Here is an 18,360-nt window from a genome sequence, read left to right as displayed (position 1 = left end):
TACATTTGCTATACCAACGTACGACAATATAATCTCAAACAGGAGAAAGAAAAATATAGCATGGACAGATACTTATGTAATGAACTGCAAATTCCTGACCTACTTTTAATATTCTCTTGGATCACCATGTACCACCACCCCCCACCCCAAGTCTTGTATTCAGGCCACACTGATCAATATCTAAGCATACAATAGCATAACCAGAGAACCAACAGCAACAATGGTGCTCAAAGCTGGATATCGTGGCTGGGATTCTCCCAAAAAAATTCTAAATGTCGAATTCGTGTGAAAACTGGAGTAAATCTCGCTGGTTTTTTCAGTGGGAGTTTCAAAATGAATCACCCACACTCTGTGCACTGCAGCGTGCATTAGAGTGATTCACACCAGGATTCAGGGGGTGGGGCCGATCGCTGCCCGGGAGGCTGGCAGCATCGCGCTGTGCAGGTTACTGCGCATGCGCCGATTAGTCAGCGCCGTGATCGGCGCATGCGTAGTGGCCCCACACTGTTGGCTTCCCGATTGCTGGCCAGCCCCGCTATCCCCGCAAAGTCGGCCCTCCACCCCTCCCACCACGGCCCAATCACTGGCCCCCCCCGACCACGTCCGGCCCAGCCGCCATCCCCCTACCCCACAGCCCAGACCTCCTCTCCCCCCACCCCCTCCAACCAAACCACAGTCCAGACAGGCCCCTCTGCAGTCCTGACCCCTAGCAGGCAGCCCCTTCATCCCCATGTCCAGCCCCGATCACTGGCATCCCTCCCTCCCTCACTGATCCCTATGCGGAGTGGCAGCAGGACCCCTCACCGTTTGCCCGATCAGGCCCTGCCCCCTTGGCACTGCGCAGGTGCCCCCTGAGCATTAGCATTTTGCCCCTTGGACAGTGCCAGGGGGCACAGGCTGGCCACCGCTTGACCCTCTGAGGGGCCCCAATTGCTCACCCTTCATTCCAGCGGGATCGGGCCGCTAGCTACCCACGTAGTAATCCCCGCTGGGAAGGGGGGGGGGGGGGTACGAGGTGGAGATGCTAGCGGGCCCGGAGACTTCAATCCCGGGCCCGCTAATCACATTTAAAATATATGATAATAAGCATTACCATAATATACGCGCTTTCCCACCGATTTCCGGCACGGATGTGATGCCACCCCAAATCTGATGCTGGGTGACGCTTGCAGGCCAGGATGCTCAACGCGGATTCCGCGCATCAGGCCCCAGTGGAATTTTCTAGCGCAGCAGGATGGGAGAATCCCCCCCCAACCCCACCGTGTCTTTCGCAAACTTTCACCATCCAAAATGAACAGAGTTCTGGGGGATGAGGCAAATAAGAATCATTAAACTATTTTGGGCGGAGTTGTCCCAAAAATATTCTAAGTGTTGAATTCACAAGAAAACCGGAGTAATACACATTGATTTTTTTCAGTGGGAGTTCACACTAGAATCTTGCACACACTGTGCAATACAGAGGCCACCAGTGTGAATATCATTAGATTTCACGGGGCGGGGCCTACTCCCACCCGGGAGGCTGAAACCAGCGGCCTCTGCACACGCACAGTGGCCCCAAAGTGTCAGCCTCCCGTTTGCTGGCCAGCCCGGGGCCCCCGCAGTGCTGCCCCCCTCAACCCCCCACAGCCTGATCACACCCCACCTCCCGCCCCTACCCCGGACAGCCCCGATCGCTGGCCTCCCTCCCGCCCCCATCGGTCCCAATGCAGAGTGGCACTGCACCCCCACCGATGGCCCTCTAAGCCCTGCCCAAAATAGGCTCTGCCCCCTTATCACTGCCAATGGGCAGTACCAAGGTGCCCCCTGGGCATGAGCACTTTGTCCCTTGGGTAGTGTCAGGGCCACAGGCTGGCACTGCCAGGGTGCCACCCTGGGAGGCCCCAATTTCCCCCCCTTCACTCCAGCGTGGTCAGGCTGCTTGTTACCCCAAAGTGAGGGGCTAGTGTAGTCCCCACTTGAGTGAAACACACTGTTGGGGTGGGAGAGGATAGCGGACCTGGAGAATTCAGTCCCAGGCCTGCTAATAGCATTTAAATGATGTGTAGAATATCATTTAAATGCTAGCCCCACCTCCCCGCCGATTTCCGGTGCAGAGCAAATCACACCTGAAATCCGGCGCTGGGAGAATCTAGCGGGGCACGAACGCTTGTGGGAATCCCTCGAATTCCCCCCCCCCCACGATTCTTCAGGCCCGCTGTGCTAATTTTCTAGAATAGACTCGCCTGAAAATAACACGTCAGAAAAGTACACATTTTAAGTTACTGGAGTTGTTTCAACACTTTTTAGTTACAAACCAAAATGTATCTTGTTATAGTTATTTTCAAATTTCTTGTGCATGCTCTGAAAGGCTACGATGCCACTTGCTTAAAAAGTAGTTGAAATTCTTTTAATATCTCCAGGCTAATGTGTATAGTAACAACTTGCTGGAAGAGGCAAACGTGTAAATACATGACATGCAATTAAGATGTTTTAAAGTTTTAAATGTTTTAAATATAAAATTACAACTGACCATTCTTCATTATCAGCATGTTATAAAAATATTGGGCTGTAACTTTTGAGCTCCAGGGCAGTGTACATGGGGACTACCCCAAAGATGCGCTGGGGAAACCCACCCCTGGAAGTTCTCAGGTAAGGATTTCATGGCAAACTCCTTCACCCCCTGAATACCTCTTACCCACTAGACTCCTCCACCCGTTCAGCCCGCAGCCCTCACGCCAACACTACCCCCCTCCCAAACAAGGGATTGCACCTACTCATGGAACTCCCCCCACACAAAGACTACCCCAACAAAGGGATTCCTTCAATCATCCCGAAGCCTGACTGCCCAGCCCCCTCCAACTGCATTGTTCACCGACAGTCTGACCCTCCCGACTGTCTAACCAAATCTTCCCCCCCCACCCCCGCCATCACCTCAAATTCTATCCACTTACTTGACAAACCTACCATCTGCCTGGTTTGAAAGTGGCTGGACTTTTATCTGATTTATGTCAACTGGTGCCATTAAAAAAATGGGCATGGTCTCTTTGTGTCTAATCCTGAAGCCCTTGACAGATGGCCCCAGGAGCACATTGATTTGCACAGTTCCTCCAACCTGAGTCAAAAAGTCAGGCAAAACAGGATTGAGAAGATTTGAAGGTAAAAAAGTAGGAGCGGAGTGGCAATCGGACTTCCATTGAAGATAAAACATGCAGTAGGGCAAATTTACGACTAGATTTAATAATGCTTTACCGATATTCCTCCAGTTCTTTGCTCAGTCCTTTACTGTGCTGGCCATGAAAGTCAGACCATGAAACACCCTCAGTCAGGCCCCTAGAAAATAAAAATGAATGTGATTATAATTTTTAAAATTGATGTGTTTATTATAAAATAATTAAAAGCTTACAAATAGTATAAATGGAAAGAAAAATTAATTTCACAGTCAAATGGAAAATATTTAATTGAAAAAAATTAGTTATAATTTACTAAACTAAGTAACAAAGTGGATTAATATGTATATTACATTTACATTTTTTTAGATTTACCATTTAAAAGTTAAATGGTCTTACTTTAAGTCTTTGAAATTTTGTAAGAAGTTGTTCCAGAAGTACGTTACACTGTGATGTGTAAAATACCGAACCTGAAAAACAACAGTGAAAACACAGATTAAATTTCATAAACTGCGCAGTTGAATAACAAAACAATTTATATCTACACAGCAGCTTTAACATAATAAAACATCCTTAGGCACGTCAAAGGAGCACGATAAAACAAAATGAAACACCAAGCCACATAAAGCAATATTAGGGCAGATGGCCCCAAGCTTGGTCAAACAAGTAAGTTTTAAGGATGTCTTTTCAGAAGAAAATGGAGGGTGAATCCTACTTAAAGGCCGAGGCAGCTAAAGGCACAAACCTCACTCATGGAGCAATTAATTGTGGGACACACAAGAGGCCAGAATTGGATGAACACAGATATCTTGGACCCATATGGGGCTGAAGAAATTACAGATATGGGGAGAGATGAAGCTATGGAGAAATTTGAAAACAAGAATGAGAATTTTTAAATCAAGGTGTTGCTTGACCAAATGCCAATGATGATCAATGAGCATAAGGATGAATAAGTGAGTGCAAGTGAGGACAAAAGCAGCAAGGATTTGGATGAGCAAGTTTACGGAGGGAAGAATAGAGGAGGCCGGTCAGGAGTGTTGACATAGTCAAATCTAGAAGCATGGAGGGATCAGTGATGGTTTTAGCAGCAGATCAGTTGAGGCAGGGGCAAAAAAGAATGAGCAACTACACCAACATAAAATGCACAATGATGTGTCATGTGCATAAGAAATGAAAGAGATTATAAACTGTTTAAATTAAACCTTACTCTCTGCTTATTTAACAATGGACATTGCTGGACCAAAAACATGGCTGCTGGAAGTCACATGGTTTGCAAGTGGCTACATTCTGGAAACGTCCAGCAATAATTACAGGGCAAAGCTCAACCCTCATCCTTGTGGAATCTCACACCTATCATTGTGTGGGACGCATTGATATCAACAGAACAAGGGAACAACAGATGGTCTGTTGCCCCCAGCTGGACTTACAACAAAGCGATTCATTGAAACCTGTTATACATGTGAATGTGCTATTAGCCGCCATCTATCTCCTAAGGAAAACAATGGATTTTGACCAGAGACATTGAAACTGGTTGTTAATCTGAAACCAACTCATCCATGTGCAATGCCACATGACTCAAGCCCCTTTTGACCTTTGGAAAGTTTTACTGTTACATCCCTGGGGGTGATCAGCTGGCGGGGTGGGGTGAGATCAGACGCATGCACAATGGCAACCTCTAGCAGTCAGCAGCCAGCTTCCCGACGTGAATAGACTCAGTCCACTCTCCCTTCTGGCGAGAATCATTTGCCTCATTTATTTCTCTAAGTAGCATACGACTTGAATTTTTCTCTCACCAAACAACACATCTGAAACTCTCCCGCTTTCATGCTCGTTCAGCACATAGAATTATTTTCGTAAGATTGTCCTCTATCTCTTTAGGTTATAGTTTTTTTTTGTTGTGAAATTTATGTGACTTAAGGGGTTTCTCTGTCAATTCTGGTGCATTCCATGCATGGATTGCTTTCTTTTGGAATAGTTGTTCTTGCCATCTTACTCTGAAGATTTCAGCAGCGAGCACCCTCAGGTGCGTGATAGTGCCTAATGTATTTTTGATCATGGGGATTGTATACTTAGCTGGTCAACCTCCTCTGAGGAGGCAGAGAGTGCCAGGAGAGAGATGAGGCCAGATGACCACAGGCGGCATCTCAGGAAATGACCTGTGGTAAGAGAGGCGCAGACACAGTGGTTTCAGGACCAGCAAGGAGTACATGTCAGAAGGGTCCACAGGAGATGCCACTATCTTGCAACCAGAGTGTACAGCGCTTAAACTACCTCAACATGTCTGAGTTCCAGTGCCAAACGAGGCTCTTCCTTCATAGGGACACTCATAGAATGTGAGCTGCTAGGTTAATGGGCATTGACTTGTAAGATGTGTGCCAGGTGATTAGGCCAGAAAGTCCCTCCAACTGTGTGGGTGGTCACCCTATGTCAGAGGCTCTGAAGATCATAATGGCACCCAACTTCCATGATACCAGTTTCTAAGGGTCAGTGAGGGATCTGTGTAGTGTGTTCCAATCTGCTGCCCACAGTTGCAAAGAGCTTGTTACTGACACTCTGTTCAGATGGGTGATGACATTCATCTATTCCTGGATGGACAAAGTCAACCAGGCTAAAAAAGCCAGAGCCTTTGTGGCAATTGCAGGCTTTCCTCATATCCAGGGTGCCATTGACTGCACTCATGGCCATCAAGGTGCCTCTAGTTGAGCAGAAAGCCTTTGTGAATCGCAACGGGTTCCACTCAATGAACATTCAGATCAACTGCGACCACAAGACACACATCTTACAAGTCAATGCCCATTAACCTAGCAGCTCACATTCTGCGACACCCACAGATTCGTTGATCCTGCTCGTTTGGATGGATGGCTCCTGGGTGTCTCTCTCTCGCACCACTTTTAAGTTTTTACCAGTCTTCTAAATGTTGTTCACTGCCTCTGGGTCCTCCTTTCACCCACTCTTCACATCTTTTTTGCATCCTTCATTTCCACTATCGCACCAGTCCAAATTTCCTCTAATGTCCACTCGGCTCTAACCTGGAACTCTCATCTTTCTCTCCTATTACCCTTCATACCTTCTCATAGCTCATCTTGTCCATGACCCAACTTCTGATCCCCCTATTCTATTTCTATTAAACTGTTACCATACAACTTCCCCTCCTGGTCACATGTTCTCTTTCTCTTCAGGTGGTCCTCTTTCCCTTTAATTCTGCCAACATCCTCCAACCCCTCTCCACTGTCATCCATCTAGTTGGGACTGATCACGCCTGGTTCCATTTTTAATCTATCCAAACGCAGTAAGAGTATCATTTGCAATGCCTTCTCTTCCTGCTCCGGCTACATTACCTCTATGCATCCAACTTGGCCCCCATTGATTTCTCATCCACATGCTGCCCCTCAGTGACATAATTGAAAGCACAGCATTAGCATTGATATATCTGCTGACAAAAGTTAAATCTACTTCATCACTGCTCTTGACTCCTTCACTGTTATCAAACTATCAGACTGATTATCCAACATATTGTACTAAATAAGCAGAATTCCCAATTAAATATGGAAAGGTTGAAGCAATTGCTTTTGGTACCCAGTGCAAACTCCATTCATGACCCACTGACTCCATTCCTCTCCCTGCCAACTGTTTAAGGCAGAAGCAAACTGTTCGTAACCTTGGTATCATATCAGACCATGAGGTGAACTTCCGACTACATATTCGCACCATCATTAAGACCACCTATTTCTACCTTTATAACATTGCCGGACTTCAGCCCAGCCTCAGTTCATCTGCTACTGAAACCATCATTCATGCTTTCCTTACCTCGGGATTTGATTATTCCAGAATGCGCCTGGCTGGTCTCCCAAATTTTACCCATTCTAGACTTGAGGTCATTGAAAACTCTAGGTAATTGTGGAATAGGACTTGGTGGGAGATAAGACATGGACAGCAAAGACCAATATTGACTCCCACTTAATCAATACCTTGATTTAAATTCTTATCCTTGTTTACAAATCGCTCCATGGCCTTGTCCCTGCCTATCTCTGCAATCTCTTCCATTCCTACAAGCCTCTGAAGTGTCTGCACTCATTCAAACCTGATCTCTTCAAAAATCTCCTCCTGATTTTAAACTGCTCTATTGGCGGTTATGCCTAGGGTATATGCTCTTGAATCCCCTAGCTACACTGCTCCTTAAAACCGATCTCTTTGATCAAATTTCTGGTGATCTGATTTAATATCTACTTATATCATATTTTATTTTAAACTGCTCCTCAGACAAGCAGTCTGAAAGCTTAGAGACAGTGGAGGGATCAAGACAGATGGAGATGACTTGAGCTGTGCAGCATCAGCACACGTGAAAACTGCTGCCCCGTTTTTAGATTATGTTGTCGAAGGGCAGTACATAGAAGAGAAATAAGAGGCCATCAGGGGAAGGGTAAATTGGGGCAATAAGTAATTTGCAGGTGATTCACTAGCTGTGATTGGATAAATAGCAATGGAACGAAGCACACGCAATCTTACCAAGCTGGACAACAGTGAAAAGACACTGGGGCAGAATTTCCTGATCAAACTTGTCAAAAACTACATAGTTGAGGAAAACTACAAGTTGAGGAAGAGTAGGAGGGATAGCTTATTTTCCTCATCAATTAGGGTGTCATTTGTGACTCTGGTAAAAAGCCATTTCAGTATTATGGAAGAAGTGGAAACCTCATTGGAGGGATTCAAACATTACGTTTCGGGAAAGATGGGAAGTGAAACATGTACAAGGAGGTGTGGGGAAGAAAGGAAGGTTGAGAAAGGGGCAGTAGCTTGAGAGGATGAAGGGTCAAGGGAAACAATCGCTCAATCTTTTTTTCGGGGACATGTGGGTAATTTGTTTTAAGTGTGCATTCACTTTCATTTATTTTCTGTGCATGCGCGGTAACTAAAAAGAGTCAGCTTGTGCACAGTCAGCATAGGGACTTTCAGATTACCGCACAGAATATTGGTCAAGGGTTATTTTTTTTGTGAGGAAAGAGGCATTGACAGCAGATCTGAAGGAAAAAGAGCCAGTAATTATACCAGCTAACGGCACGAGAGGAAGTTAGATGGTCAGCAGTTTGGTAGGAATAGGGTCTAGAAAACAATAAGCAAGTCTCAGCAACACGATGAGTTCAGAGACGGTATGAGGGGAGGTTGGAGATAAACTGAAAGAAAAAAGCAAAATAACAAGAGGTAATATATTTGGTGGAAAGGAACACTGAAAGGAACACAAACGGTGGACTTAATCTTGCCTGCCATTCACGCCATGCTCCTGCTGCAGTGAGGTTGGAGAATTTGGCGGCCAGCCAAATCTCCGTTCATTGCAGTGGGATGAGAAAATCCCGCTGGTGTGAATGGTGATAAGGGGGCAATGCTCCCAAAAAATTCTAAACGCGAATGTGTGGGAAAACTGGAGTAATTCACACTGGATTTTTCAGTGGAAGTCCAGAGGAGAATCTCCTACACTCTGTGCAAGGCAGAGGCCATCAGCGTGAATATCATTAGATTTCAGGGGGCGGGGCCTATTCCTGCATGGAAGGCTGAAACCAGCGGGCCTCTGCACATGCTCAGTGGCCCCGAATTGTTAGTCTCTCGTTTGCTGACCAGTGATTCCCGCAATGCTGCTCCCCCAAATCTCTCCCCCTGCCCCCACCCCCCCCCCACCCCACCCCGGCCCAATCGCAGCCCCCCATCCAATCGCGGGACAGCTCTGAACCTGCCCCCGGCCCGCCCTAATCTCCAGTGCACCCCCCCCCCCCCCCCCCCACAGGCCTCCCTGGCTCACCCCCCTACCCCACCCCACCCAACTGCTCAGCCAACCCTGATTGCTGGCCTCCCGACCAGATCCCAATGCAGAGCGGCAGCAGAATCCCCCATCCCCACTGATTGCCCCTAGGCCCCATCCCCAGCAGGCCCCATGCCCAGTGGACAGTGCCAAGGTGCTCCTGGGCATTGGCACTTTGCCCCTTGGGCAGTGCCAGGGAGCATGGACTGGCACTGCCAGGGTGCCCATGCCCAAGGGATACCAACCCCCACCACCCGACCCCCTGGGAGGCTCCAACTGCCCCCCCCCTTCACTCCAGCGGGGTTGTCCCGCTAGTTCCCCGAAAGTGGGGAGCTATAGTAATTCCCGCTAGAGTGAAACATTCTGACGGGGTGGGAGATGCTAGTGGGCTCGGAGAATTCAGTCCCTGGTCTGCTAATAGTATTTAAATGAATGGTGACATATAGCTCCATGACAATGAGAATAAAATTTTTTTAAAAGGTGTAAAAAGACAATTGAAATTTGGGATTTTATACATATGGGTACTAACTATAAGAGTTCAGGAAGCAATATTGCATTTCTTTGAGCTACTAGCTAAGCCACAGCAGGGAGTACTCCACTGTTATATGCACTCAATTTTGGGTGGGATAGTGGAACCATCCTATGATCTTGTGGTTACAATGAAAGTCCACTCTAGGGATATCAGGAATAAGAGATTAAAGCTCTGAACAAAGACTTCTCACAAGACACGTAATAGAAGTTTCAACAATTCATAGAGAATTTGAAGGCAAATACTAAAACATTGTTCCAACTGGTTTAAGAAGCAGCAATAAGATGATTCTTACTAGAAGGATAAAGAATGCAGATAGTGGAACTTTTCCAGGGGATTTTTGAAACATAGAACGCTTTAGTGACTATTAAGCAGAGACAACAATAAGTACTGAAAAGGAATACACAAGGATAAATAGGGCAAGGAAATTTGATTACAGTAGATAACTTTAGTTCAAGAATTAACACAAGTTGTCTGGGCACAATTGACATCTGTGCTACAATATAAATAATTCTACAACCTCTTACCAGCACTGCTTCGGTCTCTGGTATTTTTCCTAGAAGTAGTGCTTTACTGCGATCGACAGAATGTCCAGCTGCAAGGTTTCCATGTCCATTTCCCACAGATTTACTAAGCCGGGGTTCCAAATTCTCCATTGGATCTGTCCCAGGAGAAAGTAATTTGTAAACCTTTGCCCGAAACCATGTCTTAAATTCATCCTGAAACAAAGAAGATAGTTTTCAAAAGCTGTGACCTAAAAACTGAAGCTGTGACACACATTAAATTACATGCCAAATTTAGACCAAATTTTACTGAAAAAGTAACTGCACCTAAACAATGCACGCTGCTATCAATATCCCAATGGACAGCTTCTAGAGAGAAAGATATACCTCATGACTTGCAATATTCCACAAGTTTCTGGCTGAATTGCAACATTCTACTATTAGCTTAATGGAAACTTCTGTGATTTTCATGAGATTGCTACAGTTGCACATGAATTGTCCATTAAAATGCTATGAAATAAAGTCTTAAATCCAATCGTGTAAATACTCTTTCGACTCTGTAGTAATTATTAATGATTTCCAATCAATCTCTCATGCCCAGGAAGAAAACAATTTTAAATGTGGAGTTTTATTCATTCAGGTTGTGAAATGTTTTAGATTTAAAAAATAATATTCTTCCTTACTTTCCTTTAGCTCTTTATTCCTCCCTGGAATTTAACCTTTCTTCCTTTCTGTATCAGAGTTGGTATTGAATTCACCCATTCTAGCACAGCCTCTTTCTCAATTCTTTAATCTCATTGATTAACAAGATCCAATGTTTGTCCCATTGTTCAACAAGAACCCAGATGCCCTGTTGCATCCAACTTGCAGCATCTTTGTGGCCAAAATATATTGACGCAAAAAAAGTCTAACTTTCTAATCTGCTGCATATTTTCCTGGCTGTAAAGCCTTGAGATATCTTGTGTTTTTGAAAGGTGTCATACAAATGTAGGTTCATTCTTTATTTATCACTGCATGAAATTCGAATCTAAGTTCAATCTTCACCTTCATATTCTCAATAAATTTAATATACTGCATGAACAAAATCTCCAACTTCAAGATCAAGTATATTATAACTCCATATTTCAGAGGTACAGCAATTTGATGTTGCAAAACGGTGCATGAGTGAGTTAATGAAGCCATTCAATGTCCTTGTTCAATTCAGAATGGCACTACTAGAAATTTGCCTTCAAATTAGTTAGGAAAATAACAGGACAGGAAAAGCGCTAAAAATTTAGGAAAAATATTCATGCCGTTCAGCTCTCGAAATGTAACCAGGAAACTGAATACACTTCAGATGTTCAGAATGTACCACTGCATATAGATAATATAGTTACAGCCCTGGATAAGAATATCAAACTTAAGCTAGACATTTGAAAGGTACAAAATACATTTCAATGGATAAATGCAAATATAAATTGTTAAATATTTAACCATAATATGCAATTATCTAAATTTTATTTTTTGTTTGAAATTAGCTGGAGAAAAGTTGTGATAATCTGATTTTCTGGAGTCACTTTGGTTAATTCTGGGTAAAATGCCAGCATAACATGCGTCATTACAGGCCAACAGCAACACCCAACATTGGAGTTGCTGTTAAAAATATTTATACACTACTTTACCTTGTAAAATTGTGAGAAGAAGAAGAGTGTGAAAAATAAATTTGTAAGTTAAGCAATATTAATCAGACGGTAAATTTCACAAGCACTGTCCATGTACAATCAATTAACACAACTGATTTCAGTACACAAGATGAGGAATTCAGAAATTTGCTCAACAGTCACCTAGTGTCATAAGACTGTAACCTCATAATAGCTGACAGCAAAATTATTAGGAAATGAGGGCACAGCAATTTACAGTGGTTAAAGCATAATCAAAATTCATGACAAAGAAAACTAAATTTTGTTCACAAGTTTACATTTTATGCAATACATTTGAGGAACAAAGCTTCAATTATAGAAAGCACAAATATGACAAGATAAATTTTTACATTTTACCTTTTTGGGAATAAAGATTTATCCTCTGCGACTAAATTACACTTTTAAACCCAAAGTTAAATTCAAGCACTGAAGTTTTATTCTCCGCACAGAAGAAATATCTCTTTATATTGTCCAATAATACCAATAATTCACATAAATCATTCTTGAAGATGCCCTGGTGACAAAGCCAAATTAATGTTGAATTGAGTGTTTCTGTATTATGGATTTGCAGTGCCCAATCTGAATTTATTTAGCGTTCTCTTTAGCCATCAGAAAAAGAGGATAATTTTTGACCAGTCTGAAAGGACAGTTAAAACCAATTAAGCTCATTTAAAAAGTTAATTTAATTTCACAAATATATTTTCATTGGGGCTTTGCATTTAAAAATATGACTTGAGAAAATTAAAATTAACCATCAGGGAGAGAACTGCAAGTCACAAATTTATATTCCAATATATGTCAAAAGAATTCTGCACAAATGCTGGAATAGGAAAACAGACCAGATTCCAAATTCCAAGAAGCGTTAAATGACTGGAGGTGAGACTGCTGTCCCTCACCTTTGGTTGAAGTCCCACCTCAGAGAGCTGCTGATCAAGCGGTGGTCACTGTTGGGACTACAGGCAGTCCTATGAGTCAATATTCTAAATGTGGAGATGCCGGCGTTGGACTGGGGTGAACACAGTAAGAGTTTTAACAACACCAGGTTAAAGTCCAACAGGTTTATTTGGTAGCAAGTACCATTAGCTTTCGGAGCGCTGCTCCTTCGTCAGATGGACTCCAGGTGCCAGGGGGTGTCAACACGGATAGGAGGAGTTCCCAGGGGGGGAGTTGGTGAGAGAGAAAGAGGAGGGGGTGGCATGAGAGCCTAATTGGGAAAGACAATCTCCACCCCAACCTCCCTTCCCTGCCCAAGGCCTGAATGGGGAGAGCTGCAGGGCTTCCCTGGTCCCTAACCTCTTCCCACTGACCTCAAGATTGAGGCAGATGGACATCAACATCAAAAATCAGTGAAGGGCAGAGAACAGACTGGAAAGAAATGGAGAATGATGAGTGGTCATAATGCTAGGAAAGGTGACAAAAGCTGCTGGCCATCATTATGAAATCAAAGACCAAGTGAAGAGGACACTCAGTAGAGCACATACTTCGACCATGTTTTTCCCTGCCTTATTGATGCCCTGCAACAACCAAGTCCGAAAAATAAATCTTTTCATTAAGAGTTTCCATCTTACTGGAGAGGTTTCAGGTCAATCCGCATCCAACAACCTGCATTGAAAACTTTACTTTTGGTTCTAACAGTTGCGGCAGTTCCACCACAACAGTTGAGACAATCCATAACATTCTAAAACAATCATTGTAAGAAAAAAACAACACTCCTCTAAACAAAAGTCAATTATTTCTATCTCCCAAAATTAATAGACCCTTATAAGAAATTCAGAATCCACACCTTTGCCAAAAAACTAATCATTTCTTTCTTGGGGCATACCCACCTGTGTACCAAGTTTAGTTGAAATCCGTCCATGAATTTTTGAGGTGATTTGTTTACAAACAGACTAACATTACCATTAGTGATGAAGATAATCAGCTGTGGCAGGGTGTTATTTAACAGTGTTTAAAAAAAACATTTATATTATTTCTAATAATTGGAAGCTTTCAAACAGTAATTTTAGAAGATAGTATAATCTTGAAGTTGCTTTTTATATGTAAAACTTAATCAAGGTGGCAGCAGGGCGAGGGAAGTGATGTAATTTGGTGCACAGAGCCACCTTGTGGTCCCAAACCATAATTGTATAATGAAAACAATTGTCAATTTACAATTGAATAGAATGTGTAACAGGAAAAGCTAATGCAAAAAACGTGACCAATGAAATAGCATCGGAAAATAAAGTTTGAAAACAGGGAACTGCAACAGAAGGTTTTCAATAAGATGATAGTCAATCTCCTCTGGAGCATATATAGCAAGTTAAGATCAAGTGTGCACTTCATGTTAGCTCAAATAAATAATTGAATTAGGATGCAACTCAGTTCCTATTTCCAAACCTTACATTCCTATTTAAATTAAAAAGCTCAAATTGGTGCACACTATTCCCATAATAAATTCCATTTGTAATGGAAATTTCCTGTGTAAGCCTGTCACACTGCATCAATTATACTCTTTCCCTAATGGAAGCATTTTGACCAAAGAAAAAAGTGGCTCTCAGATTTTTCAGAGACATTTTACAGATTGGACTGGAATCCACCAAGCAGCCAACATGCAGCATGATAGTTTTACACTGATGAAATCAATTATAAATATGAACATAATTTTACAATAAAATGTGACGAAAACATAAAGTTAAATAGTATAATCAAGGACTGCCTACACGTAAGTTTCTTAAGGCAGAGATAGGTGTGTACACATTTTACATTTTGTCTAGGGACAAACTCATTAACTAGTTGGGATAAATCAATGAAATCACAGAATATCTACAGTGTAGAAGGAGGCCATTCAGCCCATCAAGTCTGCACCAACTCTCCAACAGAGCATCCCACCCAGGCCCTATCTCCGTAAACCCACTTATCTACCCCACTAGTATCTCTAAACTACACATCTTGGGACACTAAGGCACAATTTAACATGACCAATTCACCTAACCTGTATATTTTTGGACTGTGGGAGGAAACCGGAGTACCTGGAGGAAATGTGCACAGACACGGGGAGAACATGCAAACTACACACAGACAGTCATCCAAGGCCGGAATTGAACCCAGGTCCCTGGCGATGTAAGGCAGCAGTGCTAACCACTGTGCCATGTGTTTCCCGTTTACTTCACTGTGTACTTCAAGTTACAAGCTCCAAAACCTCATGAGGTAATGTTCACTCTTGTTCCAAGGAAGGATCCCACAGAATGTTATATTCCGTTCATTTTAGAAACACAGTATCACAAAATTTAGCAATATTTAGTAATAAAGTGCACTAATCAAGAAAATGAGCCATCTAGATTAACCTAATTTTTACTTCGGTTGTTTATAATACACTAAAACATTAAAAATTCTCAACTGTGTTCAATTTATAACAAGCAATTCTGCCCATGACATAGGATGGTTATAGCACAGGAGATCACCATTTGATCCATCCTGTTGTGCTGATTCTCTGGAGGAGCAACTCAGCTGGTCCTACTCCCCCACCATTTTCTCATAGCACTGCAATTTTCTTCTGTGTAGATAATTATCCAATTTCTTTTTGGAAGCCACCATTAAATCTGCCTCCACAACACTCTCAGCCAACACATCCCAGATCCAAACTACCTGCTGCTAGAAAATGTTTATTTTTATGTTGCCTCTAGTTCTTTTGTCAATCACCTTAAATTTGCACCCTCTGGTTCTCGACCCTTCCGCCAAAAGCGATAGCTTCTTTCTATCCACTCTGTCCAGATTGGCGGCATGGTGGCACAGTGCTTAACACTGCTGCCTCACAGCGCCAGGGACCCAGGTTCGATTCTCAGCTTGGGTCACTGTCTGTGTTGAGTTTGCACATTCTCCCAGTGTCTGCATTGGTTTCTCCGGGTGCTCCGGTTTCCTCCCACAGTCCAAAGATGTGCGGGTTAGGTGGATTGGTCCTGCTAAATTGCCCCTTAGTGTCAGGGGGACTAAATTGCCCCTTAGTGTCAGGGTAAATGCATGGCGTTATGGAGATAGGGCCTGGGTCGGATTGTGATTGGTGCAGACTCAATGGACCGAGTGGCCTCCTTCTGCACTGTAGGATTCTTTGCCTCATGATTTTGAACACCTCCATCAAAGCCCCTCTCAACCTTCCCTTCTCTAAGTAGAAGAGCCCCAGTTTTGCTAATATATCCACTTAACTGAGGTCTCTCATCCACAGAACCATTCTCATTAATATTTTCTGCACCCTTTCTTAATATATTCACATCTTTCCTAAAGTCTGGTGTCCAGAATTAGACACAATAATCCTGTGAAGACTGAACAACTTCTCTGCATTAAACTTAATCTGCGTGTGTCCTGTCATGCTTGAGTCACTTACCTGTGAATGCATGAAAACGATAGACATTTTTACTATTTAAAGGAACATAGGATATGGACAATTTACCTTGAAAAAAATGAACTCCAGAGGATCAGGTGACTTCTTTGTTGTTTCTGTACAGACAAGGATAGACACATCTGGGCAAACCTCTAGAATGGCATTAAATTGTAAATGCCCTTGGAGGACTTTCCATTGAAGTGTCCGAAAGATGTGCTGATTAGGTACATTAGCCATGCTAAATTCTCCCTCAGTGCACCTGAACAGGTGCCGGAATGTGGCGACTAGGGGATTTTCACAGTAACTTCATTGCAGTGTTAATGCAAGCCTACTGCGACACCAATAAATAAAATTTAAACTTAAATAACAATGACTGTTAGACTTGCTGGCCACATGAAGGTGGAATTACAAATAAAAACATTTTGCAGCCTGTTCATGGCTCTTATCAAAGAGCCAACTTGTACAATTTGCAATGAAGCCTCTCTATGCAGCCCTCTGGGGCCAGTTTTCATAATGCCAGTCAAACAGGTAAATTCAAATGGCAGATTCTGCATGGACCTACTCCTCCAATCACAGCTGGGGGCAAGGGAGCGCGAGGTGGGGGCGAGGGAATTTCACCGAAGCCTTTGCACCTCCACCATGTCGTTGCCCCAAGTCCTGGTAAAGAGAAACCTAGGCTCTGGCGGGTGGCAAAGACCCATTGCATCCAACGCCTCTAGCCATCCTCGATGAACACAAGATCAGTGATCGGAGTCTTCAAACAACCCCAGGTCGCCAAGACCGGATACAATGACTGCCTTCGAACTTGAAACACCCAGCCTTCAAATTGAAACTGTGAAAGCATGGCAGCCAGTTCTCAAATTTGGTTGGCAATTCAGCCATAGCTCTCCTCGGGAGACCTGGCACATGGATACTTCTTCTCTGGCCCCATTTCCCTGAATCAACCAGGATGTCGACATACCATTCAGCAGGATTTCCAAGGATGAAGCTGAGCCCCAACTGAGGAAACTGACCTCTCAACTTGCAGAATTTTCTTCTCCACTTCATCCAGTCTCTTTAAGATATCTCACGGTCCATCAATGTGAACACCAATAATCTGTGCCAATAAGCCATGACCATCATCCACAGCTTCACTCACAATGACAGCCTTCATCTCGATGCTTACAGCACTACCGAAGTGTAGGCCTGCTCACCAGCGAAACTGACACAATGAAGTGGACCCCACCCCAGCCGTAATTGACTGCTTCAATCAAACAAGGATTTTCTTGATTTAACTCAACTCCCCAATGCCAAAATTTAGCCAGGATCTTCCAGGAACATAGTACAGATTATACACATCAGGATCAAATAATTATGGACTGTGCATCAGGATAAAAAAAGACGAAAAAATGAGTGGCGCCAGAGATTGCAAAAATGCAGCCACTTCGCGCTTACATCACCCCACTCCCCTCCCCGCCATCTGTTTTTGTGAACAATCCGATAACAATTTGCACTTTAAAGCATCCCACAATTTGACGACAAAACTTCAAGTGGTGCAGGATACGTATTTCCACTTTACGAGAAGGTTTTTTTCTCCATCAGCCATCCACCTATTCCATTCAACATGAACATGATCCTTGAATCTTAAGGCTGAATTACAGACATGAGACCCACCAGGTTAAACTGTAATTTGGGTATTATTTTTTCACAGTCGCATTTTGATGTCTTTGATTATATGGGATTTGAATATGCCCCATACTGATAAGCTGCATTCTGTGGAAAAGCCACAAGGCCACTTATTCTACACGTTAGCAATATACAACTTCATTCCACCCTCATTCAACAAACCACTGTCATGAACATGCACAAAAACTCCTGCTAGGAACTTGATTTTTGGCATGGTTTTACATTTAAAATTACTGTAGGTTTTAATTTTGTTCCCTCAGGCATGAAGGCTAGAACCACCGTGAATCTCATCTTCCTATGGTTTTCATTAGAATTGTTTTCAAGTCTTTCCACTGCTGGACATATTGAAATGAATGGGTGTTTCATCCATGTTGCTGATGTGGCATAATGGGTGCTCATGTTTGTGCCACTATCTGAAGAAGAATTGTTGGAAAATAGCAAATTTAGATATCATGGTCTTCCACCAAAACACTAGACACTTTCATTCCATAAAGTGGCTACAACAACTAGCTGGTGCTCTTTAATCTTTACCAGACTCCGGCTTTGATTTGTCCCTCTTAAGTGCATATACATGGTGACACCATTAACATTCTGGTACATGCTTCTCAAGATCAGACCAGTAGCTGGTTGCTATTCCCATGGTGCATTTAGTCTTGGGCATCTTCTTTAGGACAGATCCCTCCTTTTTCAATT

At 43.3% G+C, this 18,360-nt stretch overlaps 1 protein-coding gene across 3 annotated transcripts in view; it reads right to left on the bottom strand.

The window, feature by feature from the left end:
- The window catches only part of atp13a3 (ATPase 13A3), a 127,977-nt gene that overhangs the window by 71,844 nt on the left and 37,773 nt on the right, over nucleotides 1-18,360 (bottom strand). For all 3 annotated transcript variants that reach the window (XM_078207725.1, XM_078207717.1, XM_078207732.1), the window contains exons 4-6: nucleotides 9,994-10,185; nucleotides 3,546-3,616; nucleotides 3,229-3,309 (exon numbers count right to left, since the gene is read on the bottom strand). In XM_078207725.1, the coding sequence (XP_078063851.1) occupies nucleotides 3,229-3,309; nucleotides 3,546-3,616; nucleotides 9,994-10,185 (344 nt within the window). The remainder of the gene's footprint in view (nucleotides 1-3,228; nucleotides 3,310-3,545; nucleotides 3,617-9,993; nucleotides 10,186-18,360) is intronic.

The sequence above is a fragment of the Mustelus asterias genome, chromosome 3, assembly GCF_964213995.1.
Source record: "Mustelus asterias chromosome 3, sMusAst1.hap1.1, whole genome shotgun sequence".
Taxonomy (NCBI): Eukaryota; Metazoa; Chordata; class Chondrichthyes; order Carcharhiniformes; family Triakidae; genus Mustelus; species Mustelus asterias.
This window is presented reverse-complemented; position numbering and strand designations above follow the sequence as displayed.